Source organism: Protobothrops mucrosquamatus, unplaced genomic scaffold (genome assembly GCF_001527695.2).
Source record: "Protobothrops mucrosquamatus isolate PMUCROS unplaced genomic scaffold, P.Mucros_1.0 scaffold_177, whole genome shotgun sequence".
Lineage (NCBI taxonomy): Eukaryota > Metazoa > Chordata > Lepidosauria > Squamata > Viperidae > Protobothrops > Protobothrops mucrosquamatus.
Genome location: NW_015386253.1, coordinates 2,809,342 through 2,832,143, shown reverse-complemented (window position 1 = coordinate 2,832,143; position 22,802 = coordinate 2,809,342). Strand labels below are relative to the sequence as shown.

At 36.9% G+C, this 22,802-nt stretch overlaps 1 protein-coding gene across 1 annotated transcript in view; it reads right to left on the bottom strand.

Moving 5' to 3' along the window:
- LARS2 (leucyl-tRNA synthetase 2, mitochondrial) overlaps positions 1-22,802 on the bottom strand; it is a 92,714-nt gene that overhangs the window by 43,721 nt on the left and 26,191 nt on the right. Inside the window, exons 4-9 of the mRNA XM_015822945.1 lie at positions 15,133-15,224; positions 12,127-12,187; positions 10,398-10,487; positions 8,895-9,038; positions 2,694-2,801; positions 1,818-1,977 (exon numbers count right to left, since the gene is read on the bottom strand). Coding sequence (XP_015678431.1) covers positions 1,818-1,977; positions 2,694-2,801; positions 8,895-9,038; positions 10,398-10,487; positions 12,127-12,187; positions 15,133-15,224 — 655 coding nt within the window. The remainder of the gene's footprint in view (positions 1-1,817; positions 1,978-2,693; positions 2,802-8,894; positions 9,039-10,397; positions 10,488-12,126; positions 12,188-15,132; positions 15,225-22,802) is intronic.

Sequence of the window (22,802 nt, the reverse complement as noted above, 5' to 3'; positions counted from 1 at the left end):
TCTCTGATAAAGTACCACGAATAGATTCATGTTCTTAAAAATATTAAAATAGTACTTATAAATCTGAGATTATGGTTGATTCATCACAAAATGTATTTAGAGTGTATAAGATTCCAAAAAAATGAATCTGAAAGAATAGATACCAATTTTCTATGCTTGAGTATATAAGAAAATTGTTATGATTTGATCTTTTGGTATTTTTTGAGACACCTTTTAAGGTATATACTGTAAACATTTGTATTAAATATTAAAGATGTTAATGTAATGTTGAATTTTATGCAAAAGCTTTCGAATTTAACTGTTTATCAGGAATGGGGGGAAGGAATAAAGAATTACATTTAGAAATTAGAAAACCAGATGCTAAGGAATGATTATCAGGCATGTGTGATCTGTTTCAAAAAGTATTATCTACTAATCAAAGGATGCTGTAATATGTATTTTATGAAAAAGATTTTGTAACATTTTAAATAACATTTTTACTGTTCATATTATTAAAAAAGGTAAAGGAATCCCTTTATAGTCAGCAACGACTACTAAACTTAATGTTTAAAGGACATTGAGCCAGGCCTATCTGAAGACATTTCCGCGATACCTTCCCACTGAAGTGGTATCTATTTATCTACTTACGTTTGCATGCTTTCAAACTGCTAGATTGGAAGGAGCTGGGGCAAGTAATGGGAACTTACCCAGTTGCGTGGTGCTCGGGTCTCAAACCCTGGCTAATAGCTGTTTTTGAACTGCTAGGTTGGCAGGACCCGGGGTGAGGACAGGAGCTTATCCCATTGCAAGGTGGTCAGGTTTCGAACCTGGGCTGTTGGCTTTCCAACTTCTTAACTTTTGAGACAACACATCACCCAGTTAATATTATAGTAATATAGGGACTGTTGATAAGTATAAAATATAAGGTAGGTTTTTCCATCTTCTTTCTTTGTATTTTTACTGGTTTGGTATTGTCTTTCTTTTTATGCATACATTTGTGTATGCAAAAAGTTAAAAAAAGGAAGGTTTAAAGTTACGTTTTGCTATTAACTATGCATAAAGCCACCTTTGAAGATCAAATGTTATTTGTTTGAAGTGAGATCAACATTTTTCAACTTAATTAGATTTTAAAGAATACCAAAGCTGTTTTCCACTTTTTTCCTCTTCAGTTAATTTTTCTTCCTGAATTATTATTCTCTAAGGCTTTATGAACAACATCACAATGGAAATTAATAAGCAAAGAGATCTTCTTAAATTTTTATTATTATTCTAAGAGATTTTTATTCTTTAAACTTTTAAAAGTTTGTTCCTTAAAAATCCATGTATTGTTTACGTATGAGTATTTGTTTATGTTTTAGCTGTTTTGCTTACCAGTGTTTGTTTTTAAAAGGGATCATTTCTCTCTTTTACTCTTGACTAATACAATAAAATGTTATATTCTAATTAATATTTATGTTTTGTTTTAAATATGTTGTGCGCCGCCCTGAGTCCCGTTGGGAGAAGGGCGGCATATAAATTAAATTTATTATTATTATTATTATTATTATTAATAGGAGCAGAAGCAAACATTTCAGGGGGAAATTAGCTATATACAGTATAGTGATCATCTTGATTGATAACCATCATAATTCATGTTATATATTATACTGTTTGCTTTGAATATGTGTTGTGATAATCTTGACAGATAACCATCATAATTCAGATTATATATCTGTATCTATTTTTTTTTTTGCAGGTGTGCCTTCTCATGATGCAATATAGTATGTGTGAACTGACCAATTCTGATTGATCAAATCATGCAATATTAAAATGGACAGTAAATAGGGGAAAAAAATCACCTTTTCCTTGAACAAACTCCCTCTGGAAGATTTCTTTCAGATGGCTATTTCCGTGTAACAATCGATGGTTAGATAAGATATACAAATGGGATGAACCATATATAGCTTCAGGTGCTGAGGCATATGCTGCTACTGTTTCTCCTGTTGATTTATTATTAATCTATCAAACAAGGAGGTAGGATTATCACAGTTTATTCAAAACATCATTTCTTTGCAGGTATATCTGAAACATTGAAGACATACCAGTTGTGTTCTGAGGACCATATTTTGCATCTGAAAATATCATACCCTGGTTTGATTTGAATAAAGTGCTAAACTCTATTTTGTTTATTTTGACAATGGTTTGATCAAATTTCTGGACCTAATCAAGCTGGCCAATTATAGTTTGTAATCATTAGCTAAAATCATAAATGGACTGTGGTTAATTACTTTGTGAAACTTGGCTTGTATTCACCTCTTAGAAATTCAACAGAGAAAAGAAGAGTATCTTGTTCATTCATTTCAATGAATGAAATTACTCACATACCTTGAGAGCTTTTTTCTGGGTATTTCTTCCTTGTCTAAAAAGGCTTTCACCTGTTCATTTTCTTATTAATATGTTTTATTAAGGTGGCCATACACACTTTTATATTTTAAGCCATATCTAATATGGGCTACATATTGAAATTTCCCCTTTGCTCTTAAATGCAACCGTAGCCTTCTCCATCATCAAAATTCATTTACCTTCTGCTGTCAGAAAGTACACCAGTTGGAATTTCAATTACTTTTAATATAAACCAGTTTCAAAGGACTCTACCCATATTTCACAAATAACTTCTAATAGGTTTTAACCATTTGCAATATATACTTCTCAGTGATTTCCAAGGAACAACTTACTTTCAGCATAAACTCAAAATAGCATCCAGTGCAATCTCCAAGCCAATTAGCTTGCATTTCCTTTATTCCATACCATTTGGGGAGATCTGACAAGGCATCAAGCAGGGCCTGCAATAACGGTAAGAAGACATTTTAAATCTTTGACATTAAACATACACAGAACAAATTGTGTATGGCCTCTACATATTTAAAAGAGTACGCAATGAAAAATACACAGCCAGTTGGCATCTGCAATTGGTTCTAAAGATAGTACAGAGATTGTATTCTTCCTTGAATTTTAATAGCTTCTATGGTATATAAAAGACTACTTAGGTTTAGCATTAATTTCAACAGTGTAAAACAGTTCTCAGAGCTTGGAAAAAAGCTATCTGCACATTCCCCCTTTATTAGGAAGATGATGGTCTCTCTACTTTATTAATGGATGGCTAGCAAGAATCCCCATCCTAATGATAAATAGGATCCTACAGTCAACATATCTTCTTTTCAAGACTGTTATAACCTAATCCCTTTTCTCCTTTCAATACATTTGTAATAAAATTCAGAGAATTTTAGCTTTCTTAGTAATAAGCAGCTATCGGGACCTTGAAAATCAAGCTCAAAATTACATATAGTAGGATTATTATAAGCATTAGAATAATGTGCAGTATTTGCTTTATGTTTCCCTCTTGGAGAGTCTTAATTTTATCCATTGTCAAGCTAAAGATGGAATAGCTGAACCCTCATGTCAGACAAGCACAGAACAGAAATATTAATACAACAAGAAAATACAATGCTGAGTTGTGCTATAGATATACAGTTGTAAGAAAGCTGCAGGAATTGTGATCCAAAACAATCCAAATGGCACACTTTACCAGTCTAAAACATCTCAGGAAATTCAATAGCAACATATCAATTAATAATAATAGAACCAAGTTGGTAACTGAGACATCAGCTTTCTTAATTGCAGATTGGGCTCTTTTAAGAGATTTTTGGGGTGGGTCTTATTTTCGGGAAAACACGGTATGTGTATTTTAGTTTACATAAGCCTACTAAGCCCACACAAAATTATTAAATAGAATTCCAGTAAAAAACAGAAGCCAGGCTTCTGTTATAAAGAAAGGTTAAGTTCAGCATATATTAAGAACCTATCAGAAACACTCATATAATATAAAGAAAACAAAGAAAATAACAAGTTATTATTCGGATTCAAAAGCAAGAACAATGGATGCTATAGCAATCAAAATCATCTGAGTAAAGACAGAAAGAACTTTAATAAATACCAGAAGTCTTAAAATCAGAACATTTAAGCTGACAATGTTGAGGCTGAAGATGACATTTATTTAACGCACCCACAATATTTTAAAATGCTATTTCAATAGACTAATGGGACATAAACAATTAGTTTGCAACATGCAGATTTACCTGTACCTTTCTAAATATTGTTCTGCTAAATATTTTATGACTGGTAGCCATGGTGCAAAATTCAAATAGGACATTCATTTTTCAAAAATATATGTAGAATAATATAAAATATATTATTTTAAATTTATATAAAGGTATCAGTAAAGGTTTCCCCTGTCCAGTTGTGTCTGATTCTAAATAGTGGTGCTTATCTCCACTTCTTAGCCAAAGAAGCCAGCGTTGTCTGAAGACACTTCCAGGATGACTATACCAAAGTGCATGGAATGCTGTCACCTTCCCACTATTTATCTACTTGTTTTTGAACTGCTAGGTTGGCAGCAGCTGGGACAAATAATAGGAAGTTGCGTGGTGCTCGGATCTCAAATCCTGGCTGTCAGCTTTCCAGCTGACAATTTCACCATCTTTAATTGTTGAGCCATTGTGCCTCTTCTTAAATTAAATCAATCTATAAATATAATGCTATATTCTATGGTACTTTTTCATTAATATCATAAATAGATTCAAGAGGAAATAATTGTTAGGAAAAAAGCAGTAGGCATATACAATTGGACACAACTCATACAAAATTGGAAATCGACAGAGGTAAATTGTATCAATTAAGACTGTATTTACGTAATACTTCCAAATTTCAATGTTTAATGGATTCCCACCCCCACCCATTCCATCAAGTTTTCACATGTTCCCAACTCAGCCACATAAGGGAGCCTAAAGCTGCAGCAGCAGCAAATAGCCCACAGCAGGCTGATATAGTTTATAGGTCTTTGCCTGCTTCCACCCTGTGTCAGTAATTTTGCTGTCTGGTTTTAGGATACCTTGCGTGGCTTAGTGACTGGGCTGGGATCAGGCCAAAGCAATGGGGGGATGCCTCAGGGAATGGAATAGGCCTTAGGAGGCTCAGGGCAGCTGGACTTTCCTATGTTAGGCCTCCAAAGGCCTCCCACCACCACTGAAGCAGTCCAATATTCTGCTTAACCACCCGCATATTTCTTTAATGCTTCATGAGAGCAGGGGTGGGCTTCATTAAGTGAAGTCATCACCATTTTCAACTGTAATGGGCAGGCTCCATTATAATCATAAGTTGGAACTATTCATACTTGTGAAACTACGCTTTAATACAGCTAGCATTATAGACTTGGCATATCTGGTTGTTGCTATATCTGTATATGCCAAAATATGCACCAATGGGAATTATGAATATCTTTAGAAAAACGAGGGCAAGTAGATGAAGAACCATCAATGGAACTAAATGTGACTCCTAGGGACAAAAATCTGCTTCTTAGTGGAGTTGACAGTCATGCTAAAAGCAGCTAAATAAACAAAAGAGGCAATCAATAACAGGCACAACTGAATCCTTGCAAACAAGCTTGTCTTTATAGTCCTTGCTCTGAATCTCAAATAGCTAAAACAGGCAGCTACTTAAAATAAATCCTTAGTTAAAAAGGACATATCTCTACTTTAAGGATTTGGTCAAATTTCACTTGACTTCTCCTTTACAGTAAAGAATATTTCAACTATTTAGGAAAAAAATGAGATAATGTAAAGTCCACCAAACAGAACTAGTTCATATTTAGCAAAAATTATGCCCAATCAGAGTTTATTGACATACAAACTATGTGTTCACTATGTCCTCCTCCCTGCTTTGTCCTTCCTCCATTAGCACATCTTTCTTTGGCTAAACTTTTCAATAGCTTAATTTGATTTTAAAATTCACAGACAATGTGAATTAAAGAGTTCCAACTAATACTGAGAAAGTCTGGAAACATAATCACAATATCTATCTTGATAGGTAAATAATGATTGTATCCCACCTTCCTTATGTTGGTCTATTACCTAATAAAGATTTGATGCATGGCAATCATTAAATCAGTTTTCTGATTTGGATGTTACAAGAAACTGAGGCTTTAAGAGAAAGAGAGTCTTAATGAACACAGTGAGCAATAAAAGAAGGAAAATGAGAAGCAAGGCAGACATGTACTGTACCTGGGCCAACTGACCATCATTTGTTGGATTAGTTTGTTAAATCTGCACTTAATTACATGAAAATTACATGAAAATTACATGAAAATTATATGAGCAGGAAAAATAAAACCAAAAGACTTCTGAGGGAGCTACATGATCCTTTTTAAAAAGGAGCTTAACTTTTAGATTAAAGAAAACAGACTGAATTCAGCTTCCAGGTAGATAGTAAATTTACAATTTATCTCACAATAAAGGAAGGTAATTTGGTTTAGATGGTTAAGAAGATGCAAGTAAAAAATCCAAAACACCAAGCTTGAATTTAGCCACGTAAAATAAGGTGGTCCTATTTTACAAATTAAAGAAAAATCTAAAATAATTACTTTGAGACTGGAACTAGAGTATAGGATATCTAATGTGGGATATAAAGGATGAAAAATTTCACTGGTATATTTGAAAATAACAATTGTAAATAAACATAAAAGGAAACAACACTAATTTCATAAAGTAAGCATATTAAACAAGCCTATTATACCTTCATGTATTGAAACGGGGACAATTTTAACCAGTTTTTCATTTCTGTCAGGCATTTTGATATTAAAATAGATAATAAAAATAAAACAGCCATTAAACACTAATCCATATATATTTTTGAATGTAAAAAGTGACAGGAGAAGGAAGAACTTTTTTTATTCTTTTTCAAACTATCTATTATAAGGCATAATTCTAGCGCTACAGGAAGAAATCTTGACATGGTTGGAAAGTGGCAGTCAACAGTACCAGTTGCTAAGAGACAGTGAGACAAGGGAATTATAAGCTAGATGTTTCAAGCAAAGTGATGACCTAGATTGAAAACTGATCTGAGATGTTGCAAAGAGAAATAATTATTATCCAGAACATTTCATTTTTTCTCACTCTCATTTCCCCCCTTCAAAAACAATTTATGTAGTGAAATTATCCTCTACTGAACATCAAAAACATGTGACTCATTAAAAATAAGAATTAAAAATAATTCTTCCAATTTATGGAAAACTACTACTAAGCCATAAGTATTGAAAGTATGAATTTTTTACAAAAAAAATAAGCCACCCGATAAATGAGCATTTTTTCTTATCATTTGTAATATAACTTCCCACCTGATTCACCAAATGGAAGCTCTGAATACCAATTCAAAGGAAAGGTCTCTGACAAAAGAGGGAGGGGGAAGATGGTTTTATACCTATAAGATCATTTCAAAATTCATATTGGGGCAAATGTATTTAATAGGCAGTTAAGATCACAAAATAGCAAAAACTTTTCATTAGATAAAATGTTGAATAATATTTTTAAAGGGGGGAAGTAATGGAAAAAAAGTGAGATTATTGTCAAACATGGAGTCTGCATTCAGCTAAAGTTTCTTGGAATGTGTGAATTGTACAGTATATAGTGAGTTGATGTCATGAAAAATAGAAGGTGTTTAGATTTCTATTAAGAAAAAAGAGAAATGGATTTCCCGGCATTTTTCAGAACATATACTTCAACTAGTGTCTCAACTGTATTTCCAATATCAGGCAAAGAATATGTTTAATAGATGAAAACAAAATATAGAGAAACTAGACAGTTATTATACTGTATTATATTATATAATATTATATAATATTATATTATATTATATTATTATATTATATTACAGTATATTATATTATTATTACCTTACATTACATATACCATACCATACCTGAAAATAGTTTTAGAAGCTGTTTTAAATTGTTAAAAAATAATAAACCAAATTATAGGGCTTACCTTGGTGGTTGGGTCCAATAATTGGTATCTCCATTTAGAGATGAACAAGACATAAAGATTTCATCACCACTAGCAAGCACATGCCTGAACTTCATCTAGACTTTCATCTATATTTGAATCTCATAATATTATGCTCATTACTCTGCAGAAGTTGGGGGGGGGGAGGCACATATTTAGCCCATGGCTGTTTTGTGAATAAGCTTGTCTTACATTACTGAATCCATGTAGAAAGCATTGAAGATACATGAAAGAAATCAAATGGGTCTGTCAAATATTAATGATAAGGGACACATTCTTTTATTACAAATGTTTAAAGCACACAGATTAGTTTTCAAAAAAATAAATCTCAGGTTGAAGTTAAGGAAGCCTTCCAATTTGCCATAAAGGAAAAAGAATACCAAATATTCCCTAATTCTCAAAAATAGTTCCAATATCATATCCAACTATTTTTCCTCTATACAGTAGATCTTCAACAAATAATATGATCTCTCTCTCTCTCTCTCTCTCTCTCTCTCTCTCTCTCTCTCTCTCTCTCTCTCTCTCTCTCTCTCTCTCTCTCTCTGTGTGTGTGTGTGTGTGTGTGTGTGTGTGTTTGTCTGTGTGGGGTGTTACTTCATTTAAATACTGGTATGCAAGGAAGGCTGAATCCCAAAAATTGGGCAAAGGCATATTCTCTTAGTGTGGATAAATCAGGATTTAAGACATTCAATTTATCTTTGTCACACAGAAATGTGTTTCATTTGTTACTGAATATAAAGAAACTATCATAAAAGGACAAATTTTATTAGGTTAGCATGACCTATCATTTTAACACATTTGTTCGCAACAAAAGACATTATTAGAGAAGTAAACTGCCCTAAGAACATTACATTAATGCAACTCTATCCATTTTTGTAAGCAGTTATAAAGGCACCACAGGAGAGAGGAGAAAAAATATACAATAATTCTATACAGATGTACTGATACTGATTTCTACTGATACAAAGACCTTCAGGTTTGCTTATGGTTTAGAATTTTTGGGGACTAACTCCCCTCTCTCTCCAAAACCATTTATACTCATACCTTGGCATAAGCAGTTGTCTTAATGAACCACTGTTTAAGATATTTTTTTTCCACCTTTGCTCCTGAACGCCATGAACAGCCATTTTCATCAACTTGTTCATTAGCAAGGACAGTCTGATCCACTGGGTCCCAATTCACCATTGCCTAAGTAATAACCAAAATCAGAGATAAGAAATACTCGCATGAGCAAGCCCATAACTTGGGCAATTTTTCAAGTAGATTGGCACAAATATTTGTACTTCCTGAACCCTTAAGCCAGTGGTGGCGAACCTATGGCACTGGTGCCAGAGGCGGCACTCAGAGCCCTCTCTGTGGGCACGCGCGCCGTCGCCACAGTCCTAGGCCTTCAGCTGGGTTTTATAAAACATTTTTGCTTTAGGCCTCCACCGCCGTGTGCAAAAAAAAAAGGTTCAATCAATCAGTCAATTTCAACTTCTCGCGGGGGAAAAAAAAGATCTTGCAAAGTTGGAATGGATTGATTGAACTTTTTAGTCCCACCCAGTCTGCCGTTACCACCGCAGCCACGCCCATCCAATTGGCCACACCCACCCATTGGGCCACACCTAGCCAATGGGCCACACCTAGCCAATGGGCCACACCCACCCAGCACCCGACGATGCATAAATGGGTTTTGGGTTGCAGTTTGGCCACTTGGTCTCTAAAAGGTTCGCCATCACTGCCTTAAGCACATACCAATTTTCCAAAGCTTTTTTTCCAGAACCAGTTATCTCTTATACTCAAGTTATCTTTTATTCTTCTATGCCAAAATCACATTTTGCTTATTCTCTAATCATTTCCAAGCCAATGCAAGGAATTAATGTTTAATCAAATGTCCAATCGAGATTGGAACAAAATGCCTGAAAGATCATTTACATCAGAACATACCTGCAAAATAAAATGCTAAGCCAGTGAATCCAGTTGTGATTGTACCATGGTTATATCTAAGACATATTTTTATTTTTCTGAATTGGGCCACTATCTTATCCAATAAACCATCGTTAAAACAAACATTTTTGAGTGCAATATGTGAATCTAGCATACATTTTTGAAAAATCTTCTCTGGCTGCAGCTTTTTCTTTCTGAACTGGGACCTCCTCAGATGGACAGAAAAACCTTCTTGACTATGATGTTCCATTTTAGAATGTTATCTTCAAAGAAGTTTGCCTGGCACACAAATTTATTTGTTCTGATGCAAGTATTTTTTTAAAAAAGAAAATCTAGCTCCTGTGATTCTTTAATGTTATGGTTGTGTTATTTTTGCTGATGTGTTATTAATTGTAATGTTTTATTTCTTTGTATCACTTATCATAATGGAGACAAAAACACTGAAATGTAGTGGAAGGGATGTTTAAATACAAAGCAAATCATCATTCTACTTTCCTTTATGGATTTACCGAATGAAGTTTTTATCTTTTGAGCTACATACCTGTCTCACAAGCAATAATTACTCAAATTTGGAAAGGTAATCTAAAATATCAGTTTGAAAGCAATATTAAAACTTACTTCATTCTGATAAACTAAACCAGCTTCATAAAGCTTAATAAAAAGATACTGTGTCCATTTGTAATACTTAGGAGAGCAAGTGATTATTTCCTGTAAACATAAAAAAAAATCTATCAAATCAACATAGTATATGTTAGAAGAAGAAAAATAATCTGATGCAGAACTCATCTGTACTTTATGAAAGGAATTTAGCATTTTCTCCATTAAAACAAATGAGAATTTTTTTTTAGATTAGGAGAAGTCTCAATAGTCAAATTAAGCAAAGAATTAAACTCATTCATTTTGCAGGATAGTGTATGGGAATACTGTTTAATAACCTGTAGATATTTATTTATTATATTTTTATGCCACTCATCTCCTCTATAACGTGACTCTAGGGAAGAATAAGATAGGAATTAAATTCTGTCAAGATTCTGCATAAATTTTAATTAAAACTGCAAAATATGTTTTGTAATCAAAGACATTCTGCCTCCCCCACTTGCTAGAAGTGCTTTGATCCTATCCTGGATTATTTCAATTTTTGTTTCATGATCAAAGTGAGATTGTTTAAGGTCAAACTATTTTCTAAAGTAGATGAACTCTGTTCCAACATATTTTGAGGCTCTTAATATTTCCCCTCCCCCAAATATTTGGTATACCTCTAGTCTTGATACCAAGAGCAAAGATCAAAGCATTATTTTAGCCACAAACAAAAGTAAGCAGCTTTCTAAATCAGGATTGAGTACAAAAGTAATTCCCCAGCAATGTTATTACTTTCTTTTCTTTCATATCCTTATTTATATATATCTCATCCCTCAGGAGAGAATGTTATCACAGTTAATCTTATTATATATATATATAATAAATAAATACAAATAAATACAGACCACCAAGAGAGCATCTATAAAATATAGAATTTAATCTACCTAGCTTTCGTCAACAAAACGTTTGACATCGTCAGGGTTAAAAGGCAAACACCGATTGAAGTCTTATATACCATTGCCGAGTGTCTGTTTCCGGCTCCTGGAGCGCGTAACTGGCCCCAGCTGATCCTGCCGTACTTCGAGCATATTGCTCGCGTCATCGTTCACCCCTCTCCTTCTCCGAGCTTGTGTTTCCTCCCGTACCGCCCCATTCGCTATTGTAATGTTATGCATATTCAGGGGCCAGCTGTTACAGCACTGCCTTCGTGCAGCACCTCCAGTACTCCGTGTGTGATTGTATGCCAGGTCCGAGGGGGGGAGAGGGGGATCCTCCCCTAAGCTCTTACAAGCCTCGTCCCTGCTCCGTTCCTGCCTGCTGTTACCCTCGTGCCACAGCGGGGGTTCTCTCCTTTTACTCCTACCAGCGCCTTCCATATATATTGCTGTGGTTTTTTTTCTTATCAAATTCAATTCTGCCAGCTTCTAGGTGTGGATAGTCACACAGTAAAATTAATATAAAAGAAATCATAGAGAAAGGAGTAGCTTCACATTGTTTTAAAAACATGAATCTGCACATTTTAGCTAGTTTATAGGCAAGTTACATTCTAAAATATATCAATTTCATTTTAAAAATAAAATATTCATTCATTCATTCATTCATTTAAACCAGTACATTTATTTATGTACTGGTTTGGACAAAACTCAGCAGCACTTTTTCGTGTGGCTGCTGATAAAAACAGGATCGCCAATATAATTGCCAATGTCCGATAATGGATATGGCACAACAAGAAGAAGAAGAATTTATTTATTTATTTAAAAAACCTTACCCGATCCCAGCTGAAAGATAAGCCTAATACATCAAGCTGCTCTCGCATATGTTGAATATTACTGTAAAGCAAAACAAAATCTCTGTGAAAAATTATCAGTTCTCCAATATGAACCATGATGGTTAGAACAGAAAGTTTCTCCAATCTGCACAATAGTTTTAACTATCATTTATTTTGCCACAATATTTTTGAAAGACTATTACTTTGCTAGACAATACTGTGACCTTCTCCATTCAATTTAAGAGACAACAGATAGCAACACACACTAAATCAGATAAATTTATGCGGTCCCAGATTTTTGAGACAAACCAATTTATACACAAACTTAACATTGTTAAGAGAGAGGGTTAAATTAATGTAGCAAGGATTAAGTACTGCAAATTCTCACTTTATTGCTGTATGAGCTTTCATGAGCTATAACTCCCTTCATCAGATTCATGAAATAACTAAACTGATGCACAGAATCATAGGATTGGAATGGACCTTGGATATCTTCTAGTACAGCCCCTTGTCCAAGGTAGGAGTTCTCATCTCAGACAAATGGTTGTTCAATATTTTTTTGAAAATCTCCAGTGATGAAGCACAACAATTTTTAGAGGCAAGCTGCTCCACTGCTTAATAGTTCCTCCTTAGTTCCAGATTGGATTTCCCTCTGATGAGCCTGCCTTCAGCTACTATGGAGAATAAATTGACACTCTCTTGCCTGTGGCAGCCCTTCAAGTATTGGAAGACTATTATCATATCTCCCTTTATTCTTCATTTGGTAAAGTTTCTGCATAAGCAGTCTTGCAGAATGCCTTTACTCTACAGTTAGTGGCCAAAATTGTGGAAACCTTTTGGGGAAAGTGTATTTTTGAGGTTTGATGGCTAATAACACCACTTTTTTGGAGCAGTACCATAAAATTATATATCAATGGAAAGATAATTTAATCAAGAATGTAATGCAACAAAGTTTGTTCAATTATCTGTACTGTATTCTATGAAATGTTATAGCCAAATAAGGAAAAAGGAAGCACAACTTGCTTAGGTTGATATCAGATAGCTTTCCTTCATCTGACTGTAGCCAATGACCATGAGTGTTTAGACAGCCAATCAGGTGTCATCTTGTTTTGCCAATGAGCCAATCAGATCACAGTAGGATTTAGGTATTGATGTCATGTATTGAAGCTGAGAGGAGGACATTTGTCAGTGTGTTATGTGATTGCTATCAAGTTGGGTGGGTTTTTTGTGTTCTTTCATTTAGTGAGCTTGTAAAACATAATAAAATTAAAGTAATGGTGCAAAGAGTTGACTGGTTGCCCAGAAAGCGATGTAAAATAGTATTATTAAGTGAACAAGGCTACAGTTATAAAGAAATTAGAAGAAAAATTGGTGGAAACTTAACCAAGGGTGGCATTTCTACTGTACACTTTTCCCAAAAGATTTCCACAATTTTGGCCACTACTGTACTTTCTTTGCAGCTCCTTGAGCTCTTGTGTTGGAAGAGAGCTATACTATAGTTCTGTGCCTTCTTCGAAAAACAACAGTAGCTGTGTCTGTTGATTGCTGCCAGCCTCACTTCCTCTGCCTGCTCAGACAGCAATCCATCCAGTTGGATTTGACTGCTCCAGCCAACTGACTCCACATCTAAGCCCACAGTGAGACTCAGTCAGCCCACTGCTGATTCATACTTAAGTGGCCTACCAGAACACTTAGATCCCTTTCATAGGCATTATTGTTGAGTCACTGACTATCCTGTATCTGGATCTTGTATCTGAAATCTGTTTTTTCCTGCTTAAGTGAAGGGGCCTTACTCTTCTTGCCTCTGAACATCTTGTTGAATAGGACCCAGTGCTCAAGTCTGTCAAGAGCTTTCTGAATCTTGAGTCTGTTTTCTGAAGTGTCAGAAATCCACCCCCCCCCCCAGCTTTGTGTCATCTGCAATTTGATTCAATCTCTTCATATAGGTTGTTTATTTAAATGTTGAAGAGCACTAGGCTCAAGACAGAATCTTCTGGAACTCCACTGCATATTGATCTAGGATTTAAATTGAAATGAGGTGATGGAAAGGAAGGAAAAATAGGTTGGTTATGCAGATAAAATTTCAGTCTCTGGTTGTTACCCACCCAATAAAATCAAATTATCTGTCCAAGAGGACCAGTAAATAAATAAACAGAAACAGATCAATTCCCAGGTTTTAATAAGCTTTTCTGATAGCATGAAATGTAAAAAGGGCAACAAATAAACATAATAATAACAATAATTAAAAATCAGATTATAAACACAGAACAACAAAGCACTACTGGTTGTCACCTACAGTAGCTCACAATTCAAACCACTCAAATTTATTATGCAGCCCATAATGGATAATTACATTGCACTTTCTCAGAAACTGCCCATATCACATATATACTATTGATCAATCTGAAACAAATTATCACAAATGACAAGAATATAACAATGATGCTAAGATGGGAACCAGACTCTGCAACAAACCCAGATGTCTACTTTGTCACCAAATCTACACCAATAGCATCATCACAGGCCTTAATAAATACACAAAAGATTAGAGGCAGCTTTGCATGCTTCTATTAACATAATCTGACAACAATGTCCTTCTGGATTCTACATAGGGCAAGCTTGGTACAAAAGTTTGATATCAGGAGTCAAAATGAGAACAAGGTAATATCAGAGCATTTCAACCCCCCAGGATTCTATTGCAGACCTTATTAGTAATCTGTCATACAGATCTGTAACAAATCTATATAACATGTCTCTCCTCTCTGCCCCACACCCATTTCATCTCAATTAAAATTCTACATTCAGTCAAGCAACTCTACGCATCTGATGAAGTGAGTTGTAGCTCATGAAATCATATCCTTTTAACTAAAATTTACTGAACTTTGTTAATCAGAAAGGGCACCACCAGACTTCTATTTTTTGGCTACCCTTTATCAACATAGCTTTCCTCTTACTATGACAACTTCTGTACTGTTATATTTGACAAGGAGCTGGGAAAACAAAAACCTTTGGGTCCACTCTGCAGGATGGAATCCATGCTCAATTGCTGCATTCTCTGCTGGTAATCCAAATGCATCCCATCCCATTGGATTTATCACCTGTGGAAAACCAAGAAATGTTATTTTTCCCATTTTCCAGAGTTTCAGGGCTCAAAATAATGAAACGTTTCCAAATTCAGCATTTTCAGTTTGTTACAAAATCATACAAGCTATGCTTGTCACATACAATTTAAGTATAATGCATAGGATATTTTTTGTGTTACTTGAAAACAATCAAACTAGTGAATATGCTATACCAGTGATGGCAAACCTTTTGGAGACCGAGTGCCCAAACTGCAACCCAAACCCCATTTATTTATCATCGGGTGCCGAGTGGGCGTGGCCCAGTGGATGGGCGTGACCACTGGGTGGGCATGGCTGCAGTGGTCATGGCAGACTGGGTGGGCGTGACCGAGATGGGCATGGCCACCTCGATGTTGCTTATGGGGAGGGACACCTGTGGGGGCCGGGCAGGGCTGGGGGAGATCCAGAGGGTCTCTGGCGGGTGGGACGGTGGGCAGGAGGCTCGTCCTGCAGGATGAGGTAAGACCAGGCAGGGGGCAAGGCAGGGGTGCCATTGCCACAGGGCAAGGCAAGGCAAGGCAGGGACCAGGGTGGCTGCTGCCTGATACCATCGGCCCCTGCACATAGTGAGCACATGGGGGCCAACTGTGTCTGTCAGCAGCCACAGCCTACTGCCCCCTCGACCGGTGCACTCTGAGGCTCCGCAGTCCGCTGCGAATAGCAGGCCAGCCTTCCAGCTTTAGGCGGAGTAGGGGAGGGGGATACAGTATATCGGTTTCTTACTGCTGCCTGGCTTGTTCCGCGGCCTCATGGCAACATTGTGCAGAACACGGCAAACAGCTGGTTTCGGTGTGGCACGGCTGTTTGCCACCTCGCGTATTGCGCCCAATGCCGCTGCAATGCGGCTCGGCTGAAAGAGGCCATGGAACAAGTTGAGCAGGTTCCCCCCTCACCTGCCCATTCAGCTATAGCTTTGTTGGCGCTATAGGCAGTGTTGCAAAGTTCTCTTGTCTGTCAGATCTTGTGAGAAGTTAGAAAGTCTGATGAAACTTTTTTTTTAACCGATAGTCCCACAAACACGTGGCGAAGGCTGAGAAGCAAATAGAGAAACGGAATGCAGCTGAAAGGCAGGCTAGTAAAAAAAATACTTGGGGGAGGTGAGGGTATCTGGGTGGGGGTGGGCCCGGCAACCTTACCCTGCGCAGCTTCGGCAGGTGTCTGGCAGGGGAGGGAAGCAACTGGTCTACCACCATGCTAGCGCCGCCGCATTGCTTCTCTACTCCGTGCACAGGCCCCGCCCCACCCCTCGCATGGAGCGCCCTGCTCCCGCTGCTCCCCCACCCCCCATGCGGCACCTTCTTTCCAGTTCTGACGCGTCACTTCCTCTGCCGCTGTGTGGGACTAAAAATAAAGTTCAATCAATCAATTCCAACTTTGTGAGATCTTTTTTTTTCCCTGTGAGTTGAAATTGATTTATTGAACTTTTTTTTTTTTTTTTTGCACACGGCGGCGGAGGCCTAAAGCGAAAAGGTTGTATAAAACCCAGCTTAAAAAGCCACTTGCCCGGAGAGATTTTGATGCAGGTTGCTCACGGACGGGACTTAAGGCCTTGGACTGGGGTGACAGTGCGTGTGCCCACAGAGAGGGCTTTGTGTGACACCTATGGCACGCGTGCCATAGGTTCGCCACCATGGAGCTATACTATGTACTTGTACATGTTAGTGTACATCCAGTCATTTTGATAATGTACTATTATGTTTACTATATATATTCTTATAACAAAACAAATAATCCCTCCCTTCCTCCCTTCCTTTAATTTCCATCAGTACATATCTGCAAGGTTTTTTTTGTTTAGGTTAAATAGAGTGATCAGGAATTAACTCTGCCTTATTGTTCTGGCTTCTAAAGATAGAATATGCCAAGGATCCACTTTATGCATAATCCTAAAGTAAGTTTCAAGGGCCTTTTTATTTGTTTAAGTAATCCTCTGGAAAGAGATGCCAAGGGAAGCAACTGGAAAGCCCTTAAGGACACCTTTGCTTTGGTCTTGATAAGCCAGGTACTAAAGTACTGTGGCTCATTCTAAATTCCAAATCAGACTATTGTTAAGACATGATTTTCTGCATGTATGAAAGAAAAACAGTTGAAAGAGATAAGACTAATTAATAGTAACCATGTTTTTACCACTCAGTAGGTAGGTAGATTTCCAAATTATCAGTGATTTAGGTATCAGATATTATTATCAAATGGATGAGATCTTACTTTCTATTTCCAGAAGAAAAACTGAAATTTCTTATTCTTCCTATCAGTGGCAAGGTGACTATGCCATTTGTAAATGCAATATAAATGAAGAGCACATATATCTAGCTATTTTGATGGTGTGGTATTATGCTTGTTATATGACAAAGCAAATGTACACTAGAATAGGGATGCAACAGTTACTTATCTGGGAAAATAAATGTATTGCCAACAAAAAAGACAAGTGGAATTCTGTGAAATGGTATGTTATGCAAAATAAAATATCAAATGTGTACTCTTTGTAGTAACAACAAAATACAAAGAACAGAGAAAAGGGTTATAGAATCTCCTGCTTTTGATGTATATTCAACACAACATCATTTATTTATTCAGTGTATTTATTTCCATCTCCGTTCTTCCTTCCTGTTTCTCTCCCTCCTTCCCTGCCTCTTTCTCATTCCCATCTCCTTCCTTCATTTCTCTCTCCCTCCTTCCCTCTTTCTCATTCCCATCTTCCTTCCCTCCCTCCCTCATTCGCATCTCCTTCCTTCTCTTCTCCCTTTCTCCTCACTGCTTCTCTCACAAAAAGCCTTTTCTCTTTCTCAGACACACATCTCTCCAAAAGCCTTCCCATTCTCACGCACACGGCTCTGCAAAATTCTTCTCTCTCTCTCTCCCCTTCTATGACAAAAGCCTTTTCTCTTCTGACTCTTTCTCCGACATCTTTTTTCTCTCTCTCTCTCCTGCAAAACTGCCTCCTTTTATATTCCACTGCACCACTTTGGCTCGTTCCCTCAACTGCTACACTTGGCTAGGCTAGGCAGGATCGCATACCACCTGTCAAGTGCCAATGTATTACCGGTGATATGCATACCGCAGGCTGAAAAGCTCTGTTCTAAGGTATCTTGGATGTTGACATCTCTATTGCACAGTGTTTCAGTAAGGCATTTGATAAAGTAGATCACAACCTACTACTTGATAAGATAGAAAAATGTGGGTTAGACAGCATCACCACCAGATGGATTCGTAGCTGGCTGACTGGCCGTACTCAGCATGTGGTCCTCAATGGAACCGCATCTACATGGAGGGAAGTGTGTAGTGGGGTGCCCCAGGGCTCTGTTCTGGGCCCAGTGCTCTTCAACATCTTCATCAATGATTTCGATGAGGGGATAGATGGGGATCTCATCAAATTTGCAGATGACACCAAACTGGCAGGAATAGCCATCACTCCAGAAGATAGGCTTAAAATACAGAAGGATCTTGACAGACTTAAACATTGGGCGCTATCTAACAAAATGAATTTCAATGGTGGAAAAAAGTAAGATTTTACATTTAGGCAAGAAAAACCAAATGCACAGGTATAGTATAAGTGGTACCTTGCTCAATAGTAGTAACTGTGAGGGATCTTGGAGTCCTAGAGGACAATCACTTAGATATGAGCCAGCAGTGTGCTGCAGCTGCCAAAAAAGCCAACACAGTGCTAGGCTGCATCAACAGAGGGATAGAAGCAAGATCACGTGAAGTGTTAATACCACTTTACAATGCCTTGGTAAGGCCACACTTGGAATACTGCATCCAGTTTTGGTCACCACAATGTAAAAAAAATGTTGAGATTCTAGAAAGAGTACAGAGAAGAGCAACAAAGATGATCAGGGGACTGGAGGCTAAAACATATAAGGAACGGAATTGGGTATGTCTAGTTTAATGAAGAGAAGGACGAGGGGGGACATGATAGCAGTGTTCCAATATCTCAGGGGCTGCTACAAAGAAGAGGGAGTCAAGCTATTCTCCAAAACACCTAAAGGCAAGACAAAAAGCAATGGATGGAAACTAACCAAAGAGAGAAGCAATCTAGAACTAAGAAGAAATTTCCTGACAGAACAATTAATCAGTGGAACAACTACCTCTAGAACTGTGAATGCTTCAAAAGTGTAAGTTTTTAAGAAGAGACTGGCAGCCATTTGTCTGAAATGGTATAGGGTTTCCTGCCTGAGCAGGGGGTTGGACTAGATGACCTCCAAGGTTACTTCCAATTTTTTTTTTTTATTATTATTATTATTATTTGCTTTCCATCTTAGTTTGATCTCTATTTAATCATTTACTAATTGTCCATTGGTACCCTTTAACATACCAATTTGAAGTTGGAATTTCCTTCTAAGTTTGGGCTCCTGTAAATATATGAATGTCATATTTTGTTGCTCAAATGTTGTGTTTATTGTTTGCTTTTGTAATGTGACAATTTAACCTTGCTAGCCATCCAGAGTCACTTTGAAAGTGGGTTTATATACACTGAATAAATAAGTAAGTGAAAACTGCACTTTCAGCATTTCAGGATAAATCTACCTGCTTCTACTCTAAGAAAGGAACTGTATTAGAATTGTGGGCTTCCACTGAAACTCATAATTCTCTTTCAATGTCTTTAAATTGTAATTATGCTCTTAAATAATCTTTCCCCGCACTTTGATATTATTATCATGCATTTCCTTGATTGTCTTCAATTATTGACTATGTCTAGCAGGGTTAAGGAAACTTATATTGAATTTTCTTGCTAAGGCACAGTATGGTTTGTTTGTTATTGGTTTAGCATGATTTGTGAATTCAGTTGTTGTTTATAAATTATATTTGTGGCAACTGTTCCCAATTGTGGACCACAAGGATTCTGCAAGGAAAGTTGAATTTGTTTGAGATTTTGGCAATTATTTTAAGTGTTTCTGGCCATTGACTTGGAAGCCCATTATTTAATTTCAATTTTAATCCAGCTATTAAAATAAATTATTTCTTAATGACTATGTAATTATTGCAAAATCAAGATTGAGAAAATATTGAATTAATTTCCTTGAGCCCTGTTTTTTGCAATCTGTAATTCTAATTTCATGTGAGGCTTAAAGTGGAAAAATCACTTTTAATTTTCAAATTGCCAGTGTTTTAAAGTATGTCAACACTGCTAGACATGTGAAATGAATGCTGTATTATTACTTTTGAAATTGTTACTAGTACTATCATTCCTATTATTGTTTTTACATTACATTTCGTTATTCACAATTGTATCTAGTAAATTGGAAACACATTTTGCACCAGAGGCTCAGTTGCCACTGGGATAAGTAAAAGCAATTCTTAGACAAAGGATCTCTGATAAAGAACTGTAAACTGAATCCAGCAAAAATACCACCTGGAATATAATTGGCACACAGTAACTTCTATTTCAACTAAACTAAAATTTTAACCAGCTCTTACTTAATAAATTCCATTGGGCCTTTACAATGTAGTGCTTTGACAACCTGCCATCAGCTGTAATGGAGGGCAACCTTCAGAAAACCACTATGGAAAAAGGATTTATCTCTGTTATTCCAGGATGAATTATTGGCCCATGTGTTATTTTATTGTCACTATTCTGGAGATATGCATAGTAAGCTTCTAATACCCATGATTAGCTATTTACCAGATGACCAGATAAATTGTATGCAAAATTCTTCTGGCAGTTAAAATTTTTAAAGAAACAATTTATTGCTAAGTTTGTATCCCCAGGTTACAAAGCTCATCTTTACTAATAGCTTTGTACAAACTAGCTTTGGATTGATAACTGGATATATTATTTATAGTATTGTGTAGCATATCAGAATGTTGTTTTCTAATTTTTATTATTCTTTTACTTTTTTATTCATTTTCTTATTTAACTGAATTTTATGTTAAGTGCTCCAGTCAGTTATTTTTCACAAGAAAATTATAACACAGAAGTCTTACTCAAGCTGCAGTTAGAGCCTTTGAAATCAAACTGGATTAGTATACTTCTTTTTCTAATCACTTTCATAAATGGCTTGTTTACTGCTTTTCAACTGTGAGAAATTTTTGGATCAACAAGTTTGACAGTACTGGGAGTTTCCCTTCAATTCTTAACAAAAGAAAGTTTTAACTACAAGTTCAAGAACTTATTTTTTTTTTGTTGGAGTAAACAGCAAAAGAATGATTAAAACTTTTATTTTAGAAAGTTATTACATATTAAGGACCCAGATAAATTTTAAATAAGATTCTGGAATTAATTATAAACAATCCGTTCCATTTTGTTTTGAATTAAAAAAACCCAATAAAGATAAGACTTTAAAAGTTGGATACTAGAGGGAAAAAGAAGTTAAAGAATACAAATAAAGGAGAAGAAAATTCAAACTCGGCTATAAATGCATAATGAAGTAAAATATTTTAACATTTGAAACACTGAAGGATGAACAATGAAGTTAATTGTAAGATATCAGCCTCTATAGATTTTTTTCAAAAATTTCCATTCAAATAGGTCCAATTCTTGGAGACTGCCTGGACAAGTCATGCAGATTTCTTTGCAAGATTTTTCAAACGTGGTTTCCCATTGTCTCCTTCCTAGGACTGACACAACATGGCTGGCTCAAGGTCATCCAGCTGGCTTCATAACTCAAGATGGGACTAGAACAGTGATGGCACGCGTGCCAGAGGTGGCATTCAGAGCCCTCTCTGTGGGCACGCGCGCCATGCCACGGAGATGGCAACCATCTCTCTTCAACCAGCCACCTGCTAACTCACCGAGGTCCCACATGACCGGATGCATCCCAGCACCCATACGCTCGCTGGCCTCTGTGTACAGGGGCTGATGGTGTCAGGCAGCAGCCGCCCCGGCCCCTGCCTCATCTTGCCTTGTGACAATGGCACCTCCACCCTGCCTCGCCTCGCCTCGCCTAACCCCGCAGGATGAGCCTCCTGCCCACCACCCACAGGCATCCCTCCCCACAAGCAACATCAAGGTGATTATGCCAACCTTGGCCACACCCACCCAATCTGCCATGACCACCACAGCCACGCCCACCCATTGCGCCACGCCCACCTGGCACCCGGCAATAAATAAGTGGGTTTTGGGTTGCAGTTTGGGCACTCAGTCTCTAAAAGGTTCGCCATCACTGGACTAGAGCATATGGTCTCCTGGTATCTAGCCTGATGTCTTAACCACTACATAAAATTGGCTCTTCTATATCAAACACACATCGAACACACTTTTATAGATAAACTGTGTTTAAATGATGTTATAGAAAAGGGCCAGTTTTTTCCTGATATATTGAGATTGATTTATGTAGATTTTAAAATAAATACAACAGGAACATGGAAGGGGCGTTGTCTTACCTGAACGCCTTTTCTCAGCACGGAGATGGAGGATCCATCCATGGGTAGTAGACTGTATTCCTGCCCAATCAGATTAAGTCAGCCAAAGTTGCCACGCCCGTCCTGGACCCTAGATTCCAGTCTTGACGCGAGCGAAGCCATTGACTGACATAGGACGTACTGGCTCAGAAAACTAAACTATCCTAGGTAATAATGCCCCAAAAGAAATAGGGGGGGAAGGTGGATCCTCCATCTCCG